This window comes from Seriola aureovittata, chromosome 13 (genome assembly GCF_021018895.1).
Source record: "Seriola aureovittata isolate HTS-2021-v1 ecotype China chromosome 13, ASM2101889v1, whole genome shotgun sequence".
In the NCBI taxonomy this organism is placed as follows: Eukaryota; Metazoa; Chordata; class Actinopteri; order Carangiformes; family Carangidae; genus Seriola; species Seriola aureovittata.
In genome coordinates, this window is record NC_079376.1 from 2,529,521 (window position 1) to 2,548,792 (window position 19,272).

The 19,272-nt window shown below is 39.8% G+C and overlaps 2 protein-coding genes and 1 long non-coding RNA gene across 3 annotated transcripts in view; 1 reads left to right on the plus strand and 2 right to left on the minus strand.

Annotated features, from left to right (window-relative positions):
• Nucleotides 1-1,389: 1,389 nt before the first annotated feature.
• emx1 (empty spiracles homeobox 1) lies at nucleotides 1,390-8,008 on the minus strand. The gene is made up of 3 exons (XM_056393750.1): nucleotides 6,988-8,008; nucleotides 4,640-4,824; nucleotides 1,390-1,984 (listed from the first exon to the last, which is right to left on the minus strand). The coding sequence occupies exons 1-3, from the start codon at nucleotides 7,334-7,336 to the stop codon at nucleotides 1,817-1,819; spliced, it is 702 nt and encodes a 233-aa protein (XP_056249725.1). The 5' UTR covers nucleotides 7,337-8,008; the 3' UTR covers nucleotides 1,390-1,816.
• The window catches only part of LOC130180290 (uncharacterized), a 32,120-nt gene continuing 16,932 nt past the window's right edge, over nucleotides 4,085-19,272 (plus strand). The window contains exons 1-2 of the long non-coding RNA XR_008829385.1: nucleotides 4,085-4,518; nucleotides 4,651-4,863. This is a non-coding gene — a long non-coding RNA (uncharacterized LOC130180290). The remainder of the gene's footprint in view (nucleotides 4,519-4,650; nucleotides 4,864-19,272) is intronic.
• noto (notochord homeobox) lies at nucleotides 17,136-19,063 on the minus strand. The gene is made up of 3 exons (XM_056393749.1): nucleotides 17,887-19,063; nucleotides 17,584-17,771; nucleotides 17,136-17,461 (listed from the first exon to the last, which is right to left on the minus strand). Exons 1-3 carry the CDS (start codon nucleotides 18,275-18,277, stop codon nucleotides 17,255-17,257), a joined length of 786 nt encoding a protein of 261 aa, XP_056249724.1. The 5' UTR covers nucleotides 18,278-19,063; the 3' UTR covers nucleotides 17,136-17,254.

The window sequence follows — 19,272 nt, forward strand, 5'->3', positions numbered from 1 at the left end:
TACTGCAGCATGTTTGGCTTGTCTGCCTCCCACCTTTTCTCTGCTGCCTCTCTGCCTCTTGACTTACAAAACATCAGGGTCAGACGTCAGGGCTCATCTCTAAAGACTCGGGGTCATTAGGAGGAGATTCCTTCCGTTTCTCTTGACAGATGATTACTGAGGCGGTTGGTGAAAGGGGAGGCGCACAATAGTGACTACTTTCCCTCTTTCTTTTTTTTTCTTTTCTTTTTTCTTTTTCAGAGCTCGGATCCTTTGGATGGGAATTATTTCTGTGTCCCCCTTCTGCTGGAATTCAGAGGAAATACCGGCTGATAAGTAACACACCTGACACCTGTGCAGCTGTCCTGCACCATTCCTGACACCTCCGTCTCAAGCCATGGTTCCCAAACTAAGAGAAACCCTCCCAAGGGGTTGTTAGATTTTTTTGGGGTGGGGGGTGTCATGAGACATATTTATACAATTCAAATTTAAACTTTTAGCGTTGAGGAATACTTTTTCAACTCTAGTTTACAACATAAAACAACATGAAAATGGAAAATTCCTCTTTGGTTGAACTGTTCACCATTTCATGTGGCGCGAAGGCCCGAGTGTCTGCAGGTTTTCATTCCAATCAAACACTGCAGCAGCATGTTTCACACTGATTTCCTCATGCAGCTTCACGTGGAGAGGAGGAACTAATGAGTGATACCTGCAGCTGTAATGGCTGCTTGGAATGAAAACCTGCAGACTCTTGAGCTCGGTTGACTGACTGAAAAAAAATGGTACCTGAATTATATAAAAACATTACATTTCCCATCAGAGAAATAGTTTTTGTTTTTATTTCTAAAACATCTTTTTGTAATTACATGTTCTGCTTGAAAAGTATGTTCTCATATGTTTTATACCACACACTGCGCTCAATGAAATTAGGCAAATGCAGACATTCAACAAATGGCGAGATGTCATCCGTCAGTGACAAATGTGGCATGGCAGACGAAGCACATAGCTGTGAACTTGCTTTTATTATGTGGCACAACTCGCCCCTAACACCAGGGGTCTCTGCAGCTACTCATCTGTCCCAGAGTCATGCACAGCTGGCCATGAATCGCCTCTCTGTGGAGGATCTTCATTAAGGAGCGTAACAGAGCGCCGGAAAAGGCTCTCAAGTCACAAAAGTTAAAAAACCAAATCATGCAGAGACCGACAGATTTGCATCTTGTCTTTTTGACACACGGTTCGTTTCCTGTTTTGTTCTTCGTGCCAGTCACCAAGCCGTTCTTCGACTCACTGCGTGGATTAAAAGTGTGCGACAACACGTTTCTCGTCATTGAGGATAAAATTTAAATTAACACGGTACACAGGTGGCGGAGTGGGAGGAGTGAGCAATGAGGTGTTAATGACCTAAGCAGGTGGTAAAAACAGCTTTAATGAAACAAATAGCCTCTTTCAAAAACAACCTTTCATACAGTGGCCTATGTACAATTTAAAAAAACAAAAAAACAAACACTATGATCGAGGTTGACGTTGTTTCTCTTCATCTTTGGTTGTCACACACCAAAGATCATTAAACGATGGAGGGATGTCTCCTCATCAAGAGTCATTCAGGATGGATGTCATTAAATAAGATGTTTTTTTTTTTTTTTTTTCTTCCAGTGTCACTGAGTAAAGCACCTCGATGAAGAGATGTGTGGTGATCACATATTTAGTCCGTGTGCGTCTTCCTCTAATGTGTCTAATTATACTTAATAATATTACATAATAAATAGTGTTGGTCCTCTGATGCGTCAGAAGGGGACGCGGGTTTTAGGGCAGCGTTGTCGGAGGTTGGACCGAGGTTTTAGTCCTCTGAGGTCACGTCAATGTCCTCGGAGCTGGCCTGCTTGGTGGCGATGCGCCATCTGTTGATGTGGTGGTTTCCCTTCTTCTTCTGCTGGCTGTCTGGTCCCTCCTCCTCCAGCTTCTGCCGCTTGTACTTGGTCCGCCTGTTCTGGAACCACACCTTCACCTGGGCAGAAGAATACACAGGTTTACATGATGACGGCAACGCACATTGTGTCATGTCAGAGTAGCAGGTCAAACTGATCCCAGTGAGTGAAATATAAACAATATGCAATAGACATTTCTTAAGGTGGACAACTTCTATGTGTTTTGGTTCTAGGGCCCCATTACTAAATGTAATGGACTCAGCATTGATGTCTTTAATAACAGGCTACATCTAATAATTATTTTCATCATCCATTAATCTGCAGAGTGTTTACACAGTCCATTGATGAATTGCTTTGGCTATAAAATGTAAAACATTTGCAAATGAAAAAAGCGAGATGAGTCCAAGGTGATGTCTCCAAATGTTTTTGAGCAATAGTCCAAAACAATGTTCTAAAACAGAGAAAAAGCAATAAATCTTCACATTTAAGAACCTGGAACGAGAAAACCTTTGGTAATTTTGTTTGAAAAATAACATACACAATTAATTGATTATCTAATTAGCTCGGCTCTGGCTTATCGATTAATCGTTTAATTGGTTCAGCTCTATTTGTGAGTTTCTGATGACAAGCTTAAATCTCTGTCAGTTGGTTCAACAGGCTCTTTAAGTCAAAATAAAATGAAAATTTACTTTCACACTCACTGCTAATTTATGTTCTGTTTTTAAAAAATTAAAATAATGCATAGAGTTCTCATTTTCTCCCAAAATCTGAATATATTCACCCCCTGGAAACCAGTGTAGGCTTTACTTGCTATCTTTTCTTTTTAACAATCCTACAAAACTACTCTTCCCTCCACAACTGATCCCCCTCTCCTGTCTAAAATTAATTCAATTGTTAAATGAAACTGTTATTTAAATCTTAAATGGCAACTTCTCTTTGCGTCCATGACTGAAAATTGCATGAATACATGGGGAAAGGCCAACAAGCTAAATAGCTTCCTCGTCTGGCTTGTGTTCCTAGTGTGACCTTGGAATATGAGCTTGGCTGAGTAACCTATATGTGGTCAGGATCCATTTTTTAAATAGCAACAAGATCGCTGGGCTTCATAATGTTAGCTTCCTTCCCTCTCTTGCCTTTCTCTAGGCCACAGGCTCATTTCAAATACCAGAGCTGGATGGTAGTGCTTTAGTTTGTTTGTCTACAGTGGTGCTGCCACAGGGAACTATGTGGAAACGAAGCCACAGGAAAGGTGCAGCAGTATTTGATTTTATCATTTTCATGAATTAGTATCAACTCTCTTATTATCTTGTTGGATTATATAACTAAAGCTGTCATCTCTGCTCCCCATTGTTTTTTATTTTGTTGTTGTTGCAGCACATACTTAAACTCAAGACCAAATAAACTTTGTGTGAGTTAATTAACATTCAGTTCACTGTTGTTATAATTAGCATAATGCAATTGGTGCTTAATTGCAAGCCTCCTATTGACTGACACAAAACTTAAACTTGCAAGCAGCATTTATCCATATTGCTGACTCTTTTTATTGCCTATTAGGCCTAATTGACACCCAGATAATGTGGACTCATTAAAGTTCAGCATCAATAATATTTACTCGTCTTTATCCTATAGCATGCATGAATTAAACATCTGTAAGAGACTAACTGAACTACAGCCATGTCTCGTGTGACTGGAGAAAGGGAATTCTTCAAAGTGGATTACCCAGATTTTCATATCTTAAAAAAACTTTGAATTTCTTTAAAAGTGCACAATACAACACTGTCAGTATCAGTATTAGCAACAGCTCTGTGTACTGTGTTGCAAACTGTGGGTCTGATATGATATGATAAAATGCTCTTATTTTTATACAGCCAATTCAAAAATAATTTATAATTTCCTTAGTATCATTGTAATAGACTCATTTTGTAACGTTACAGCAAAAATACTCAGATAATTCCTTATTTGTAAATAACTTAGGCTACCTATATTTCAAACCATTGTAGTTTACGTAACACTTAAATAAGCAATTTAAAAAAGACATTAACAGTAGTTGAAAATAATAATCACCTTAAGTTAAGCTTGCTACCTTTTAATTTTGCTGCTTTAAATTGAATTGATGATACTAACTCTTATTATTATTACTATTATTATTATCATCGTCATCATTTTATAATTGACATTACCGAAAATCTTCTCTTCATATTTTGGCTTTGAAACAAATGTCATTTTCACACTGATATTTCCATCTTGCTTAGTTACCCCCCATGGTTACTGTTCGGGGATAACTTGCCTTTATTTAATTAATATGTTTAATTGAATTATCCCCTTAATATTTCCCACGTACGCCCTTTACTTTCTGTCAGACAGATACAGTCTCTCCCTCGTCCATTCGCGACGACAAACGCAGTAATGTTAGGTAAATGTTTTCTCATAGTGGAAATATTCTCGTGGTTTATCGCGACACTTGACGGTAGCGTGAGCGGAATAGAATGTCGTTACCATAGAAACGCTGCTCTCAGTAAAGTCAAGTTAAAAGCAGAAATTGTTAATAATGAGACGATTTTAGATCTTTAAGGGGTCGACTTCTTATTTTTTCGAAGCAGTTAAAAAAAAAAAAGTGAGTGAGAGTTAAATTAGCCGTGTTTGAGAGAAGAAACTCAGACTCGAACATCATAAAACTATTGGGGAAAAGTGCGTCGTTGCTAGCATGACGTTAGCTTAACGTTAGCTTAACTTGCCTGTGTTTCAGATAAACTCAAGCTGTTGGCGAGCTGCTTCCTCTCGGCTCCCACCACATAGTGATTCTTCTCGAAGGCTCTCTCCAGACGGAGGAGCTGCGAGGGAGAGAAGGCCGTCCGGATGCGCTTGGGTTTCCTGGCAAAAGGACCGTGGAGGAGCAGGCTGTCCTGGGACACATCGTTACCTGAAACGGGAAGTGGGGCGTCAGTCGAGACTGGAGAAGGTAACAAACATTATAAACGCTTTGTTTTGTTTTTTTTGTGACTGGACAGTGTGCAGCAGGTTGGCTGTCAAGTGTGTGTGACCAGTCCTATAAGCTAACCAATCAGAACCAGCTCTGAGTCTATAAGAATGGACAAATTAAGCTGTAGATGTTGTTATTATGGTAATAGAAAGCAGAGGTCAAGCAAAATTTAAAAGACTCTTCATTATTATTATTTATTGTTAATTATTATTTTTATTATGACTAGTTGTATAAAGTAAATATTATAAAGAAATTAAATAGGCCTATTTGCTGGTGATTGCTAGTAATATAAGTTTTTGTCAAATTATTTAAATACCTGAACTCACACTCTACCAACAGCATTAACAAAGCGACCTGCGTGTTTCCATGAAACATCCCTTTTCTATTGTTTCTCTTTCCTTTAATTACAAACCCTGCCTTTTAGCTGCCTATCTTGGGGTGGGCACATTTGGACGTGGCCTCAGGCAGACGGAGAAGCTTTACAAGTAGTTTCTCTGTATTAAAAATGGAGTAGAAGCCTAATAAAAACAATTTAGTTCTAACTATAGCCGTTTATTTATTTATTTCTCACTATTAATTTGTCTGATTGCTATTAAACTGGTTCAGAAGGGTTCAGCCAAATATAGCCTATATTAACCAAACATAAATGAGAAAATTGACATTATATATTTATTTGATCAAATAGCTTTTAAAACAGCCGGATAAACGGCCACATTTAAATATACTGTATTTTATAGCACATAGGCTAAATTAAGATGAAGTGTTTTGATAGTGTTTTGAATGAGCGAGAATATGTTTTTTACTGTGAATAGCGCTTAATTAACTGACAACGAATAAATTTTCACCCTGATCTGTTTTAGAATATTTTTTCAAGCAGGTGTAAGATGTGAGGCAGAAAACGACAGGTTTTTTTTTTTTTTAAGGGTAAAATCTTCCAGAAGGCTGTTGCTAATGCGCACATGAAGTAGGCGACTGAATTGGAAATATAATGGTGATCTTTTATTTTTTATTTATCTATTTATTTATTTTTAACCTTTTTATTTCATTTTTGTCTTCTTGCATCCAGTAAGAAAGTCCACAACAAAATCCACCAGAGGTCTTTATGGGATATTTATTAATTAAACTATATTGTAATTAGGATACATCAAACTGCCAGTGTGGAAATATAGGTGGATATTTTATTATAATAATTTAGGGGAATTTTATGGATTTATGTCATTCTGACTTTAGTGTAAAATATATGTATATACACCTTCTGTCATACAGGACCAGTTAGTCATGCAATAAAGTACAATATGAAATAAAAAATACACTTTGTTAAAACATGCCATAATAGGTTGTAGAGATGCATTTACTGAGTAATAGATGCACAGTTGTTTGTCTGGTAAATAAATCACTGCAGGCTGAGTTAAACCCTTTGCTGTTGTAATGCCTGTATTGGATCTTCAGATTTGCGTTTCTGTTCCCATTATACTGAACTTATTATCATGGATTTTTATCTATTGTGCCTCTATAGCCTGGATGTTGTCGTGCAAGATTTTTTTTTTTTTTGCAGTGCAATTGTAAACTAACCCAGGGCGAGTTTTCTTGTATGGAAAAAAAAAAATCAAGCTCAGAGCTTATCTTCTTCTGGCTGTGGCTTTCTGAGAGTAGCTGCAGGGCGAATGAGAGTGGAAATATGAGAGCAGCTCGACAGCCTGCTGCAGACCCGGTGGCCTTGTCGTTTATACTATCTGGCAGCAATTTATTGTTCAAACAGGAAATGTTCTCAATATTGGCAATTATATCATGTTCGAAAATGTCATGTCCAATAACATCCAGCTGTCTGTAACTTCTCAGAAAGCAGAGATTGGACAACTTTTATCTAATAGTCATGAAGTTGTGTTAATTAATTTTGAATTATACAAATACACATGTTATGAATTTCTCCAAACAGTAAAACCCATAGATCTATAAATTCAAACAAAAGCAGAGCATCCTGTTTGTTTTTAGGCAGACCATTCCAGGAATGAATAAAGTTGTATGATCTTTAAGTAAAATTAAAACCTGCTTCGTCATATTTGAATGTCCTAAACGGTGGTGTTATATCTCCACATCACATACCTTGAAATCTGTGTCCGAAAAACCTGTTCCGTAGGACCCAGGGGTAGAAGTTGAGCGGGTCTCGGTGTTGCGTCCCGAAGAAGTGCGGATGCTGTAGGTGGGAGCCTCCGAGCTGGTGTGGAGCCACGGTGAGGGAGGGGTGGTTTACCGTCTCTGGGAACACCAGGTCCGGGCTCTGGTAGAGGGACCTGGCCGGTGGACCCTGGTAACCGTTCATTAAGGCATCTGTCGTCGGGTTAGAGTAACTTAAAGCCGTCGGACGGATGGGATCCTCGGCTGTTAGAGGGTTCTCTTTGGCCACCAGAGACTCTATCGTGAAGCAGCGCTTTCCTGCAGACGAAAACATCATCTTGTGAAAAGAAATAGAAAACCAACACCAAAGGAAAGTGATCAATCGTTTCCCTTCCTCTTGCTGGAAAAGGTAACCCCCCCCCTCTCAAAGATGCATGATCAAAGATGGAGGGTGCGTGGAGGGTTTTGCACACAAACTCAACAGTGCTGCAAATTGCCCTGATCCATGGAGTCTGTACGCACTCGGAGGGTTTCTGTGCACAAGTGCGCACCAAGTAAAGCGCCTCCGAGCTTCCATGTAGCTTGACGCTGCGCAGGGAGAGAGCTGATTGGACCACAGCACCTGCCAATAGGTCTCCTCAAGTACCTGCTTCATAGATCACACAAGACCGGGCGGCTTAGTTACAGAGACACGCTGAGAAAACATGTGTGCTGCAATTAATGGGTCATTGTGTGTCCTATTCAGCCTTAATATCTCGTTTTTCTAAAGGGAAAACAATCTGCCGGTGGGGGTGAGAAAGTTCCACTTGTTTTAGTGCAGGTTCAGTCGTTTTCTGCAGCAGTGTCAGTATCTTGAAGCCTGTATGTCAAGAAATTAAACCCTGTTCAGGAAAATTACTCATGGAGACAAGTGGGATTCTTCACCCTCAACTGACTACCTGAAGTTACCTGACGTTTTTCCGAGGGCTTTAATAACATTTAGAGCCCGTTTCATCATCATTATACAAGGGTAGAGCGTGTTACTGGAAGTGTGTTAACCACCAAGAATATATATAGACTTCACATGCTTTTACTCACCTGTAATATGCGTTTAAAGGCGAAACAGAAAAACACGGTAAAGGCTGATTTACGTAAAGGTCAATTCATTTTTCTCTCCGCTCGGCTGTTCTTTATTATTTCAATCTATATATATATATATATATATATATATATATATGTATATATATATGTATATATGTATGTATTTTTCATTAGTTTTATTCGTGTAATTCAAACATATTTGAGCAATTCGTTGTTTCTGCTGAATCAGATTTATATCCAGGTAAAACTGCAGCACATTGTTCTCCCAGTACTATAAACGGTGTCTCCTCTCAGTATTAGCTCTGTAAAATTATAAGTTTTTATTTTGTGGATTTAACGTTTTTTTACTTGGTGCAACACATGTTCCACTCAGTAGCTATGTTTATCAGGAAAGGAAATAAATATGGGCAGAATTGGATTAATTTTTTTACTCGTTTTTTGTTACAGATATAATAATAATAATAATAATAATAATAATAATAATAATTATAATAATGTGATCGTCCGGTCAATGATCAAAAAAATCCTCCAGTCTGTTACTGGTGGACTGTGTTCATGTTGATATGTCATTTAGTCATTTAGTCATGTAGTAATTAAAATGTAGTTTTTATCCTGAAACCAAAACGTGAGATAATTTCACTTTTTAATAGTTTCAGTAGTTTCATGATTAAAGAGCAACATGTTGGAAAACAGACTATGAGACACCATTCTACTGGCATCAAGAAAATGATTTGGCTCAGTTTGTGCTCAATGAGCGCAGTGGAGCAGCAGGTCGTCCTGCAGACAGATTGCATGGTCCTGCAGGAGAAATCAGCAGGGAAAGAGGAAGCTCGGAGGCTGGCTGGTCCCCCGGTGCTCCGCTTGCATGGCGCGCTAACCAAGTTGATCATTTACCTCTTAAAACGCTCGTTTGCTGAGAAGTTGCATTAGAAAATCATTACCGATGGGAATTATGAGGTAAAACAAGTGGTTGATTAGGCGTTTAGAGCTAAAGGCTCCTAAAGACGGCGGTAGGTTCTGTGAATGGCTCTGTGTCCAAAAAGCGCCCAATGTTTCCTCCTCCACTTTAACTTCTTTCAGCACAGTCCTCAGTGAAGGACTGTGTGGACAGATAAACATCTGCATGTCTTTTTCTATGTGGCTCTGAGCAAAGTTTCTCTGGAAATATATTTCCTCTGTTCCTCCACGACTCATAAGAGCCACTGTTGAAATTAACAGGCCGATAAATGAATTCCATCCTATTAAAAATGCTTGTTTTTGTCGATTATTTTTGTCGAATTGAAAGGATTGCAGAAAAAATGGAAGAATGAATGGGGTTATATTTGCTTCAGGATACAATTTTTTTCATTTAAACTAAATGTCCTGTTCGAAACTATTATGTTTTGTTGTAAAGTTACATTATAAATCCTTAACCATAGTGATTGAGATTAGGAAGAACACAGTATTGAAGATGGTACAAGAAATAATGAAAAATAACTCAGAATAAAGAGCGAATCAGGACTCGGTCACAGTCATTCTTTGTTGCAGGATTTTATATTTAAACCGTCTTTCTTTTCTTTTCTTTTTTTTTTTTTTTTACCTGAGACCGCAGCAGCAGGAACTTGAGGGCTGACCGAGTTTAACGATGAAAGCCTGCGGGCCTTTACGCACTGACCCTGATCTCTGCTGGTTAATAAATGATCAAATCGCTCTGCATTAACAAAAACAAAGCAGGGCAGTCTACCGTTGTTCCGTACCTGCTGTTAGTTTCCCCCACCCCGAGGCTGCGGAGGAGAGTCTGACCACAGTGATCTTCATCTCAAACTGTGGAAATATCTTCGCTTTATTGTTAAATTCCTCTGTATTTGATTGTAGTTTAATATTACTGAGATATCCTGAGAGACTTTTAGAGGCGACTTCTGACCTTTGATGTGGTGTAGCCTTCTTTTTGGTTGTTTAATACCCTTGAACGTTCCTGTATAACAGCAACAAAACAATGTTTAAACGTATTGTGTTATTCTGCCCTATATATGGCCCACACTGGATGGCATCAGATTATATATTAATAATAGGTTTGCTGCAGTAAGGGAGAATGGGTTCAGTTGTGACACAGGTTACACATTGTCCAATTAAGTAAACTAAAAGAGAGAATAGTTAACAAAACATTATGAAGGACAGCTGGTTAAGGATTTGACAGGAAACACTTGTGTCTATTTTCAGTTTTCCATAGAGCCACTATGTCTAAATGAAAAAACAAATTATAACAATAAAACTTTGTATTAACTTGTTTTAAACTTTCCCAAACTGTTTGTATTTTCACATCATTCTGGGAGAAAGCCAGAAAAAAAATCTCTAAACAACTCAGATTATTGTTTAGTTTATAGTGTCACTAAAAAAAAAAAAGATTGAGAACATTGGCTCCAGCAAAATTTACAAATTTCTCGTTTACATTTGATCCCTGGTCACTTTTTATTCCACATATGTAGAAAGGTAGTGTGATCACTGACCTTCCAGGGAGTCCAGGGTACATATCTTAAAAGTAAATAAAGTAGTTCGACAATTAAAAACATGTTGTGTTGATGAAGTGCAGAAATATTTAGATATTAGACTTTTTTTCTCTAATAATTTGAGAAAATATATATTTTAAATGTTACGAATGACTGTGACTCTGGCTCCTGTACAGTTTTTGGTAATAGTTGAAAACCAGATTTCCTGACAGACAAGATTAAAGTCCGCTCTGATCAAACTGTTCACCCACATCATTGTCCAAAAATGTTCATTCTGCTGGTTAATGGTCAGTTTTAATTGTCTACAGTGTTTGTTTTTGGGGTTCAGTGAACTGGTCCAAAACAGAGACCACTATGAAGACAGAAGGCACAGTGTAAGATAAGTGCTGCCCTCTAGTGGACTGTGTCTAAACTAAAAGTTATACTAGTTTAACTCTAATATTTACATAGGCTCTGATAGTCTGAGTGCCTGGACTTAATGGTGCGTTCATAGTGACAAATGTAATCTCCCATAACAAACATAGCGCGATCTCATCATTATGTGACTATCACACATTTTGAGTTGTTGCATTAACAAAGATTTATTCACAAAGGTTGAAGATGTTCCTTATTTTAAGGGGTAAACATGACACCAGAACCCTTAAGTATGTTATAACTTCCCAAAAATATTCCCAGTGACCTTAAAAAAGTGGCAGCTGTGCGAAACAAAACTCTCTTAGTTCAAACGTTTACTATTTAAAAAAAATCGTGTTTGATAAACACTACTTCCAACAGTAAAGGCCAGCAGCTAGAGACGTGATGTGTCATTGGAGCTGTGAGGGGGAAACCTCCACCAGTCCACAATTCCCAATTCACCCAGTTCATGTGAGGATATTGTTTTTAGGCCAATGCTGCCCCCCAGTGGCTGAACTGAGGCACAGCATTGTTCAGAGGATTAGAGGTTTCCTGCAGAGGTCAATGGAAGCTTAATAATAATAATAATAATAATAATCCTTATTATTTCCAATCCAACTGTTCAATCCTAAAACAGAAAATGCAAAATTATCAATATGTGATATTACACAACAATTTGTGATGTTTCTACAAATCAGTAAATGGCTGTTGCAGCCACGTTGATGATAATATGAAATTTAATATTCAAATGAACCTTTCCGGAAATGACTGTTTAATTCTCTTTTTGTCTTCAGGCTTATAACCTTCCTGTAATTTACCACTACACTGTTTCAAGGGAGGAGAATCCTGCATAAACCAGATCATCCACATTTATTTTCCTTTACTAAAATACACATTAAAATGTACTAAATACACCTCAATATATTCTTTATGTGGTTTGTCCCCAGCCGCTGAAATACTTTGTCATTGCAGCAGTAAATGATTCTACACCAATATTCCTTTAACGAAATAATTCAAATAGTTTAATGTGATTATTATGGGCTATAATCCTTCCAGTATATGTGATTAATGATTGGGATCAGGATTTATTTCTGTATGAATTGTCTCTGCAGTCTTTTCCCGCCTGATGTGTCTCCATCAGACTAACTCACGGCTCAGCTCAAACTCCGGGTTTCTCTCGCACCTCCCGCGTTCATTAATAAACTAATTGGCCATTTTGTTTCGCATTAGCGTTGTGTGTTCAGCTAATCTATTCCACTTAAATACTTGGAAAATTTCACCCCATTATAACGAGATGGGAAAAGTAGCACGTCGCTGCGTTTGTGCCACCTGCATGAGAAGTGGGGTCGCTTAGCCACCTGTACGGGCCCCGCTCCTCCACCGGCTTCCCTCCTCAGCATAAACAAACATCCCACATTTAACAGGCTCTGGAGAAAAGAATAAAGATAAAATGCGTGCTCATACCCAGAAAAGGTATTTCTCCTCAACTTTATCCGCTGCTCTGCGTGGCCACAGTCGATTCTTGACAACTTTAGCCAGAATAAAACGTGTGTATTACAAATTTCAAAGCCAAAACAGTTAAATTACATAATAATTTCCCATGTGAGTGGTATACTGACCTTGTAGCGATGTAAGATAAAAAATATTATTGAGTTATCATAAACGTGCTTGACCTACGTAAAAGTACCTTCATGAATTTTGCAGTGATTTATAAGGAGCTAAGTGCATCTATAATATAGTATCTATCTATAGTCTTAAGTTGTGATAATATGATCCAACATGTTTCGTTTTTTAATTTTATTTATGGGATGTGCCGTGCGTAAAAGGCGCACGTTGGATGAATTACGAGTAATTTGAGAACCAGCGGATTCGATACAGTCCAATCCTCCTAAACTGGCCTTTAAATCCTTCGTGGTTCTGTCTCTGTGTCTGTGTCTGAACAGGAACTGCTACTTCCTGGGAGAAAAACAGTCTGTTCTCCAAAACATCAGTTTCACTTCAGCTCCTCTTGTCAGTGCCCGTGTCAGAAGTCATTGTGCCTCTCAAATGCGCTCCTTTCACCGCGAGACAAAGGGCAGCTCCCACTTCAAACGCTTGTAATGAAAGCTAATGACTATTAGATGGAGTAGAGGGGCCTTCGCCTCTGCAAATAAAATGCAAAGGAGGATTTTTTTTATTTTTTTATTTTTACTATCGCCCACCCTAAAACGCGCGTTGGTCAAATGAAGCGCAGTCTCCCCTTTGGAGCTGGAGGTTATTGCTCTCCATGAGAACTTTCACACCTTCTCGGAGCTGCATTACAATCTGACGGTGTAGACTAAGAGCTCAGCTGACCTCAGTCATATGACCAAAGGCATTTAAATCTAGGGACAACAAAATAAACTCTTGCTGTAGAGCTGTAGTCTTAATGTAAGTATGTTTGTAGGTATTAATGTAGACACACTGAAGCATGAATTCATCTCCAAGGAGTGATGACAAAGAGATTTTTAAAAAATACCCTCATCAAACTTTAGCATAAGTACAATTGATATCTTAGAGTTTGAATTATAACAGGAATATTTCACTGATTTCTGGCATTTTATACACTGATAATGAAATTCATAGTTTCGTGCAGCCCTAGTTTAGGTTATTGTAAAACATATTTGTACAATTAACATTTAAAAATTTATATATTTGTGTTCAGTTTATTTCAGTTTTGCTGTTGGCTGCACACTCAGGAATTCTGACCAAATGAATGCTAAATATTCACATATCTTTTGGATTTGTTTATTTACGTGCTACAAGAAGTCTTGTGCACAGTAACATGCGTGTCAACGTGTGTTGAGGATGTTTAGACACATCAACATGATTTCCATTAGCAATTAATTTGGTGAATACTTTGTTAATTAACTTATTAATGTTTTGGTTTAAGGAATCATAGGCAATTGTGAAAAAATGACAGAGAAATTACAACTTTCTAGAGTCTAAGGTGAAACATCAAACTGCTTGTGTAAGTTCTCTTTCATAAACCGTCACATTGACACAGCTATTAAGAGTAAAACAGTTTCTATATACTATAAAAACTCTACTATGACAGTCTCGGCTCTAGAAAATACAGAACAAGCCACCAAAGACACAATATTGTCCAACTGGACAGTGTGGATAAAAACAACAACAAGACAAATAGTGTAAAGTGCTCATGTGCAAAAGGAGTAAGAGTTGATTACGAGCCAAAGGTCATGAGACGAATGAAGACGTAACAGTTGCCTTTCATAAGACGCTTCAGCTCGGAGCCTGTAGAGAGTCTTAAGAAGCCCAGCCAGCGCTGGCATGTTTCCAGCCGTTAAGGTGCCCCGTGCTAATTGGGACGATGAGCCCGGTGACCCCCACCTCCACCCTCCCCAGGACTCTCCAGGTTTTCCCAGGCCTCTGGCTGCTTCCATTCTGTTCCTCAATGGGATTACGTTGGGCTGTGGAGAGAGGACAGGAGGAGGGGGGGGAGCTCTGATTCCCAGCTGATCACATCAGAAACGGCTCTCCGGGGTTTTTACAAAAATTCTGCTCCTTCAGTGACGCTTCGGCCCTAATCAGGCCGAGCGGGGACGCCAGGAGAGAGCAGGCGGGGGTCTCTTTCTCTGACAAGAGACAGAGAAAGAGATCAACCCTGTTACTGTTTATTAAACTTCTCCCTTTGATACTGTTACCAGCCGTCTTCTCCCTCTTACAGCATCTCTGCTGCTCACGGCTTTGAAGCTTCCTGAGGGTTTTCGTTTGTTTGTTTTACAGTTTGTTGAGTTCAGTTCGGCAGCAATGAAAGAAGACGGTGAATTCATGTCTTCGATGAACAGAGCAGGTCTGCAAACGTGCCAATATACATCAACAGTACAAACTGCTGTGAGTTAAGAGGTAAAAGTCTAAGTTGATCCGATCGGACTGAAATAACTTGGTGATAATACTGATGTTTAACTGTTTTTGGTTGAGTTGAGTGACCTGGTGGTCATACTTCTACTTAGACAAGAGTCCCTTATTCTGAAAAACATTTTGCACAGGAAATAATTGAGTGAAGCAACAGAGCAGCAGAAAGGGGAGGGAGTGGATGTGCAGCTCAATAGCTGTAAATGCAGTTAGTCTAAATATTAAGAAATTCATGCTCTTATTTCTTGGGTTGTGGGAAGTTAGTTAGTTACAGCCCTAATGTACAACACAGATCAGCAGTTCCTAACCTGGGATAATCTGAGGGGTCACTAAATAATATAAGAAAGAAAAGCATAACTTTCTGTGATGTCAAAGTTCCCCATTTCTCTTGTTAAATTGAAGATATTCAGCTTCAAACAAACAATCTGAGAGGGAAAAACACTTTGTGGTTCATGTCCACACTTACACTTAACTGTAAGAAGTCACAAGTGAAAAGTATTGATGGGTGATCAAACCTTAAAGCCAGAAATTATTAGCAGAACATCAAGTCAATTACATAATTTATTCAAAGTGTAAACTAGGAAACCAAACATGTTGTCATGTGGATGAAACTCGATTAACTGGGTTAAAAAAATCAACCTGTCTTTGTGGTCGGTTGAGTCCAGATACCTGTTTGGTTTGTCATCGGAAAATAGACATGAAATAATTTAGATATATAAATCTGCTTGTTAGAAATCTATACGAGGTATTTTGCTTGTGTTATTCTTAATCTTAGCTACAGAACGGCGACATTACGTCTTCTATTCCCTCTCGATCATCAGCTCTATCTTGCTCTAATAAAGTACTTTGATAGAAGCTGAATTTATTAACACAAAACTTTAATGCATTAAACTTTCGCTAAAAGACTTTAGGATTAAAGAGGTGGGAGCCACCACTCTGTGCTCCCATCAGCCCTCTTTGTTTAATATGACCGAGTTATCCACAGGACAGGACTTTCAGGTTGACCACCCCAATTAGCTGCTCTGATGGACTCATTTGCTACATCCCAATCCTTTCTACACACCGCCCCCTCCCCTGTGTGTTATCCCTCATGTCTGCCAGGCAGGCTTCAGCGGACAGCGTGAGTCCCTTTCCGCCCTGGAGGGAAGACGTCGAGTTTCAATAGAGCAGAGACAGGACACCTGCCGGCGGTGGGTGGGCATGTGGGAGACCTGTCCGTTGAGAAGCAGTGAGAACAGGCGTATTGACCGTTTAAACAGATTAAACAGTGAGACCCAGCTCTCCGGCCCAGAGACAGACTGACCCCTACCACCCCGGGTTACAGATATCCCAGCTAATCCCCGAGCTGGTTATTTATTTGCTTAGCTTATATCAGAGGGGAACCCGAGTCAGTCCCAGACTTATCGTTGGATCAAACCTGGGAGGAAATGTCTCCATCGTCTTCAAACTGGGCACAGATGGAGGAGCAATAAGCAGAGGTCAAAGGGCCACGATGATGGTTTTGTTGGGATACATTAGAGAGGAGGCCGTTTCTCTTTGAGCTGAATCAGTTTCTGGGCAGATTCACTCACACTCAGGAAAACTTCCACTTAATACAAGTGAAATCGAGACTCATCTGGTTGTTCAGTGAACAGAACCTCGTTGCATTTTGTAGTTTGATCATTAAACTGTCTTCATGAACTTTAGATGTGGTCAGCTAACATGATCTGTGGAGTGGACAAAATCTTCTGTATCCATGCCTCTAATATTTAATGTAAACCTGAACTTTATCTGTTTTTTTTTTTTTTAAACCCGCTCAAAACCCGCTCAAAAAGATTTCTCTTCAGCTAGATGCACCACAATCAGAGATCATACCTGGAAATGCACATCTTTAGGTATAATTTATTGAAACCCAGCTGATCTGCTTCTGTGTGAGTGTATTCTGATCACATTTGATTGACAATAGCAAGAACAAACCCACAACTGTCCTCAGATTTAAATCAAATGTTTTTCTCCTGATCTGGTTTCCTGAACCCGTCCACACGGATCATCACAGAGGAAAAATAACGCTTCTAACTTTGGTTGTTGTGAGTTAATATAGATGATTGATTCAGCTCTGTTAAATTATCCTGCCACACAAAATGTCACATTTAACTATTCAAACACTTCAAACTCCCAGTGGCTGAATAAAAAGCAATGAACGAGGACAAGGTCACCATTAGTGTCATAAAATATATTTCTGAATATTTCATTCAAATATACAAACATGGAACACGTGAAGTGAACTCAGCAAAGAGCAATAAATGTAGAAAATTAAATATATAACTATACATCTATTAAATACTCGTAGCTGGAGACAGAGGCCTCCTTTCTCAGCGGTTATGTACAAAAAGTCTTGTTTTGAAAAGTCCAGTGGCGGCGGGTTAGCAGTGGTCAGTGGAGTCATCGGACACGTCGATGTCCACGTCTGAGTCGGAGAACTCCTCATCCTCATCGCCTTCGTCTCCGTGCCCTTGAGATCCGGGGCTTTTTGGCGGAGCGGCCAGGCCCAGTTTGGCCAGCTTGGCCTGCTGCTGCTCCAGACTCTGTTTGCGCCACTTGATGCGTCGGTTCTGGAACCAGACTTTGACCTGGAGACAGAAAATAAGACGCACATTAGGAACATTGAAGTGTATTTAAGAGATGTATGTAAATGTGTTTCTGAGGACACGCTTTAAAGATTTTAAAGGTTTTTCAGTATATGTTTACATACCTGAGCTTCTGTGAGCTGCAGAGCGGAGGCCAGGAGGAACCTCTCTGATCCGACCATGTACTGCTGCCGGGCAAACTCCTTCTCCAGCCGGGACAGCTGCTCGCTGGTGAAACTGGTGCGCATCCGTTTGGACTTCCCACCTTTGGTCTTGAACGAATGCAGGCCTGCGTTGACTTTGGACATTGAAGCTGTGAAGCAGAGAGAGAGAGACTGTCAATCACATTGTCACGTGAAAGGTGATTTAATTTCCTGACATTTTTGCTTTGCTTGTTTGCAGTAAGAAATGGCAGTAACTCAATTTACCTTGTGCGTAAAATGCTCCACGACACGTTGACTGGTATGTGAACGGCGGGCAGCAGTAGATTGAATACCCAGGCTGTGTGTGAACAGCTGAGTGCAACATGTTTGGAGAGTAGACGTACGGTGCCGGTGCTATGGGTAAGCCTACGTGTCCGCTGAGAGGCAGGACCGGAGCAGCTGGCTGATATTTCACTCCGCATTGAGAAGGACTCGTCCGGCCGCCGGTTGTGTCCTCCGGCTTGGCGAGCAAAGCATCAATGGTGAAAGATTTTCCACTGGGAGGCTTCGTTGATGACGCGCACTGGCTCCCCTGGTATTGCGGGAACAGCGACGCTGGTGCGTAATTACGCACAGAGTATCCATAAGCTCCGACGGGTCTGTTCGGCACCTGCATTCTGCCAGATGTTTTTTTTTTTTTTAAAAAAGAGGAAAAGTAAGATCTCGAAGGTCTTCGTAGAAAAAAAACAAGTTGTTGCTCCAAGTGCAGCGAGAGAGTGAATGGTTCTCCTCAGCAGAGGCTCCTCATTTATACTCCACCCGGACACAGAGGTGTCAACAGCCCCCCATCGATCCTTTGTCTTTCTAAGTAGCAGATGAGAGAAACGAACATCCCGACAACGTATCCAATTAATTGGTGGAGTAGTACAAGCTGGGATTGTCAAACATCCTAACCCTTTGAATGACAAGGCTTTTGAAGAGTGGTGGGGGCAGGGAAGTCGAGAGATTTACTGGGCTACAAATTCTTGCATGGATCTTAAGTCCAAATGTAATCATTACCGCTGGGAAAGCCTTGATGTTACCAAATCATCTTATTTTGGAGCCTTTTAAGTCCCGGCTGCCCGACAGATGCTTTAAGCAGCGTAACAAGTCGCTTCACAATTGGACGCCGACTTAAAGTTGTACGATTTACAGAGAATCTACTGTGCTGATTTAATTAATTTGATTTTCTCCCCCATTTTGATCCCAAGCGCATTTTTTTTTTTTTTTTTTTTTTTTTGTTGCCATCTTCTAATTCAGCCACAGCCTGTTGGAGGTTTTAATTTGTATTTCTCTCAAGCGGTTGTAAGTCAAGAATCACCTCCGTGTGTAAACAGTCCATAATCTTTTTCCTGTATAAAATCAATGAGCTCTTTTCCCCACGTGTGCCTTTTAACAGCAGCGGTGTCGCTCTTCAAACTGAATAACTGCCCCGCGTAATTGAGGCGTCAAATTCAGCGGGTCAGGTGTGGAGACAGCGCGGTGCTGCTGGTTTTACCAAACTGCAACTCCACTAATCTCACTCACTGTGTTAATCCACAGGTTGATCCCGTCCCGTCCTTTTGAAAGTGGCTGCTCTGACCGGGGGAAGGTCGATTCCTAAAACAATCTAAGTTGGTCTAAAGCCTTAAA

What these genes read in the sequence shown, in the direction of transcription:
- emx1 (XM_056393750.1), bottom strand. Translation starts at nt 7,336, where the DNA reads ATGATGTTTTCGTCTGCAGGAAAGCGCTGCTTCACGATAGAGTCTCTG. An exon ending in TTTCGGACACAGATTTCAAG is followed by an intron (nt 4,825 to 6,987) that starts GTATGTGATGTG and finishes TTCCCGTTTCAG; the next exon opens with GTAACGATGTGTCCCAGGAC. An exon ending in TGAGTTTATCTGAAACACAG is followed by an intron (nt 1,985 to 4,639) that starts GCAAGTTAAGCT and finishes TCTTCTGCCCAG; the next exon opens with GTGAAGGTGTGGTTCCAGAA.
- noto (XM_056393749.1), bottom strand. Translation starts at nt 18,277, where the DNA reads ATGCAGGTGCCGAACAGACCCGTCGGAGCTTATGGATACTCTGTGCGT. An exon ending in TGGAGCATTTTACGCACAAG is followed by an intron (nt 17,772 to 17,886) that starts GTAAATTGAGTT and finishes TCTGCTTCACAG; the next exon opens with CTTCAATGTCCAAAGTCAAC. An exon ending in TGCAGCTCACAGAAGCTCAG is followed by an intron (nt 17,462 to 17,583) that starts GTATGTAAACAT and finishes TTCTGTCTCCAG; the next exon opens with GTCAAAGTCTGGTTCCAGAA.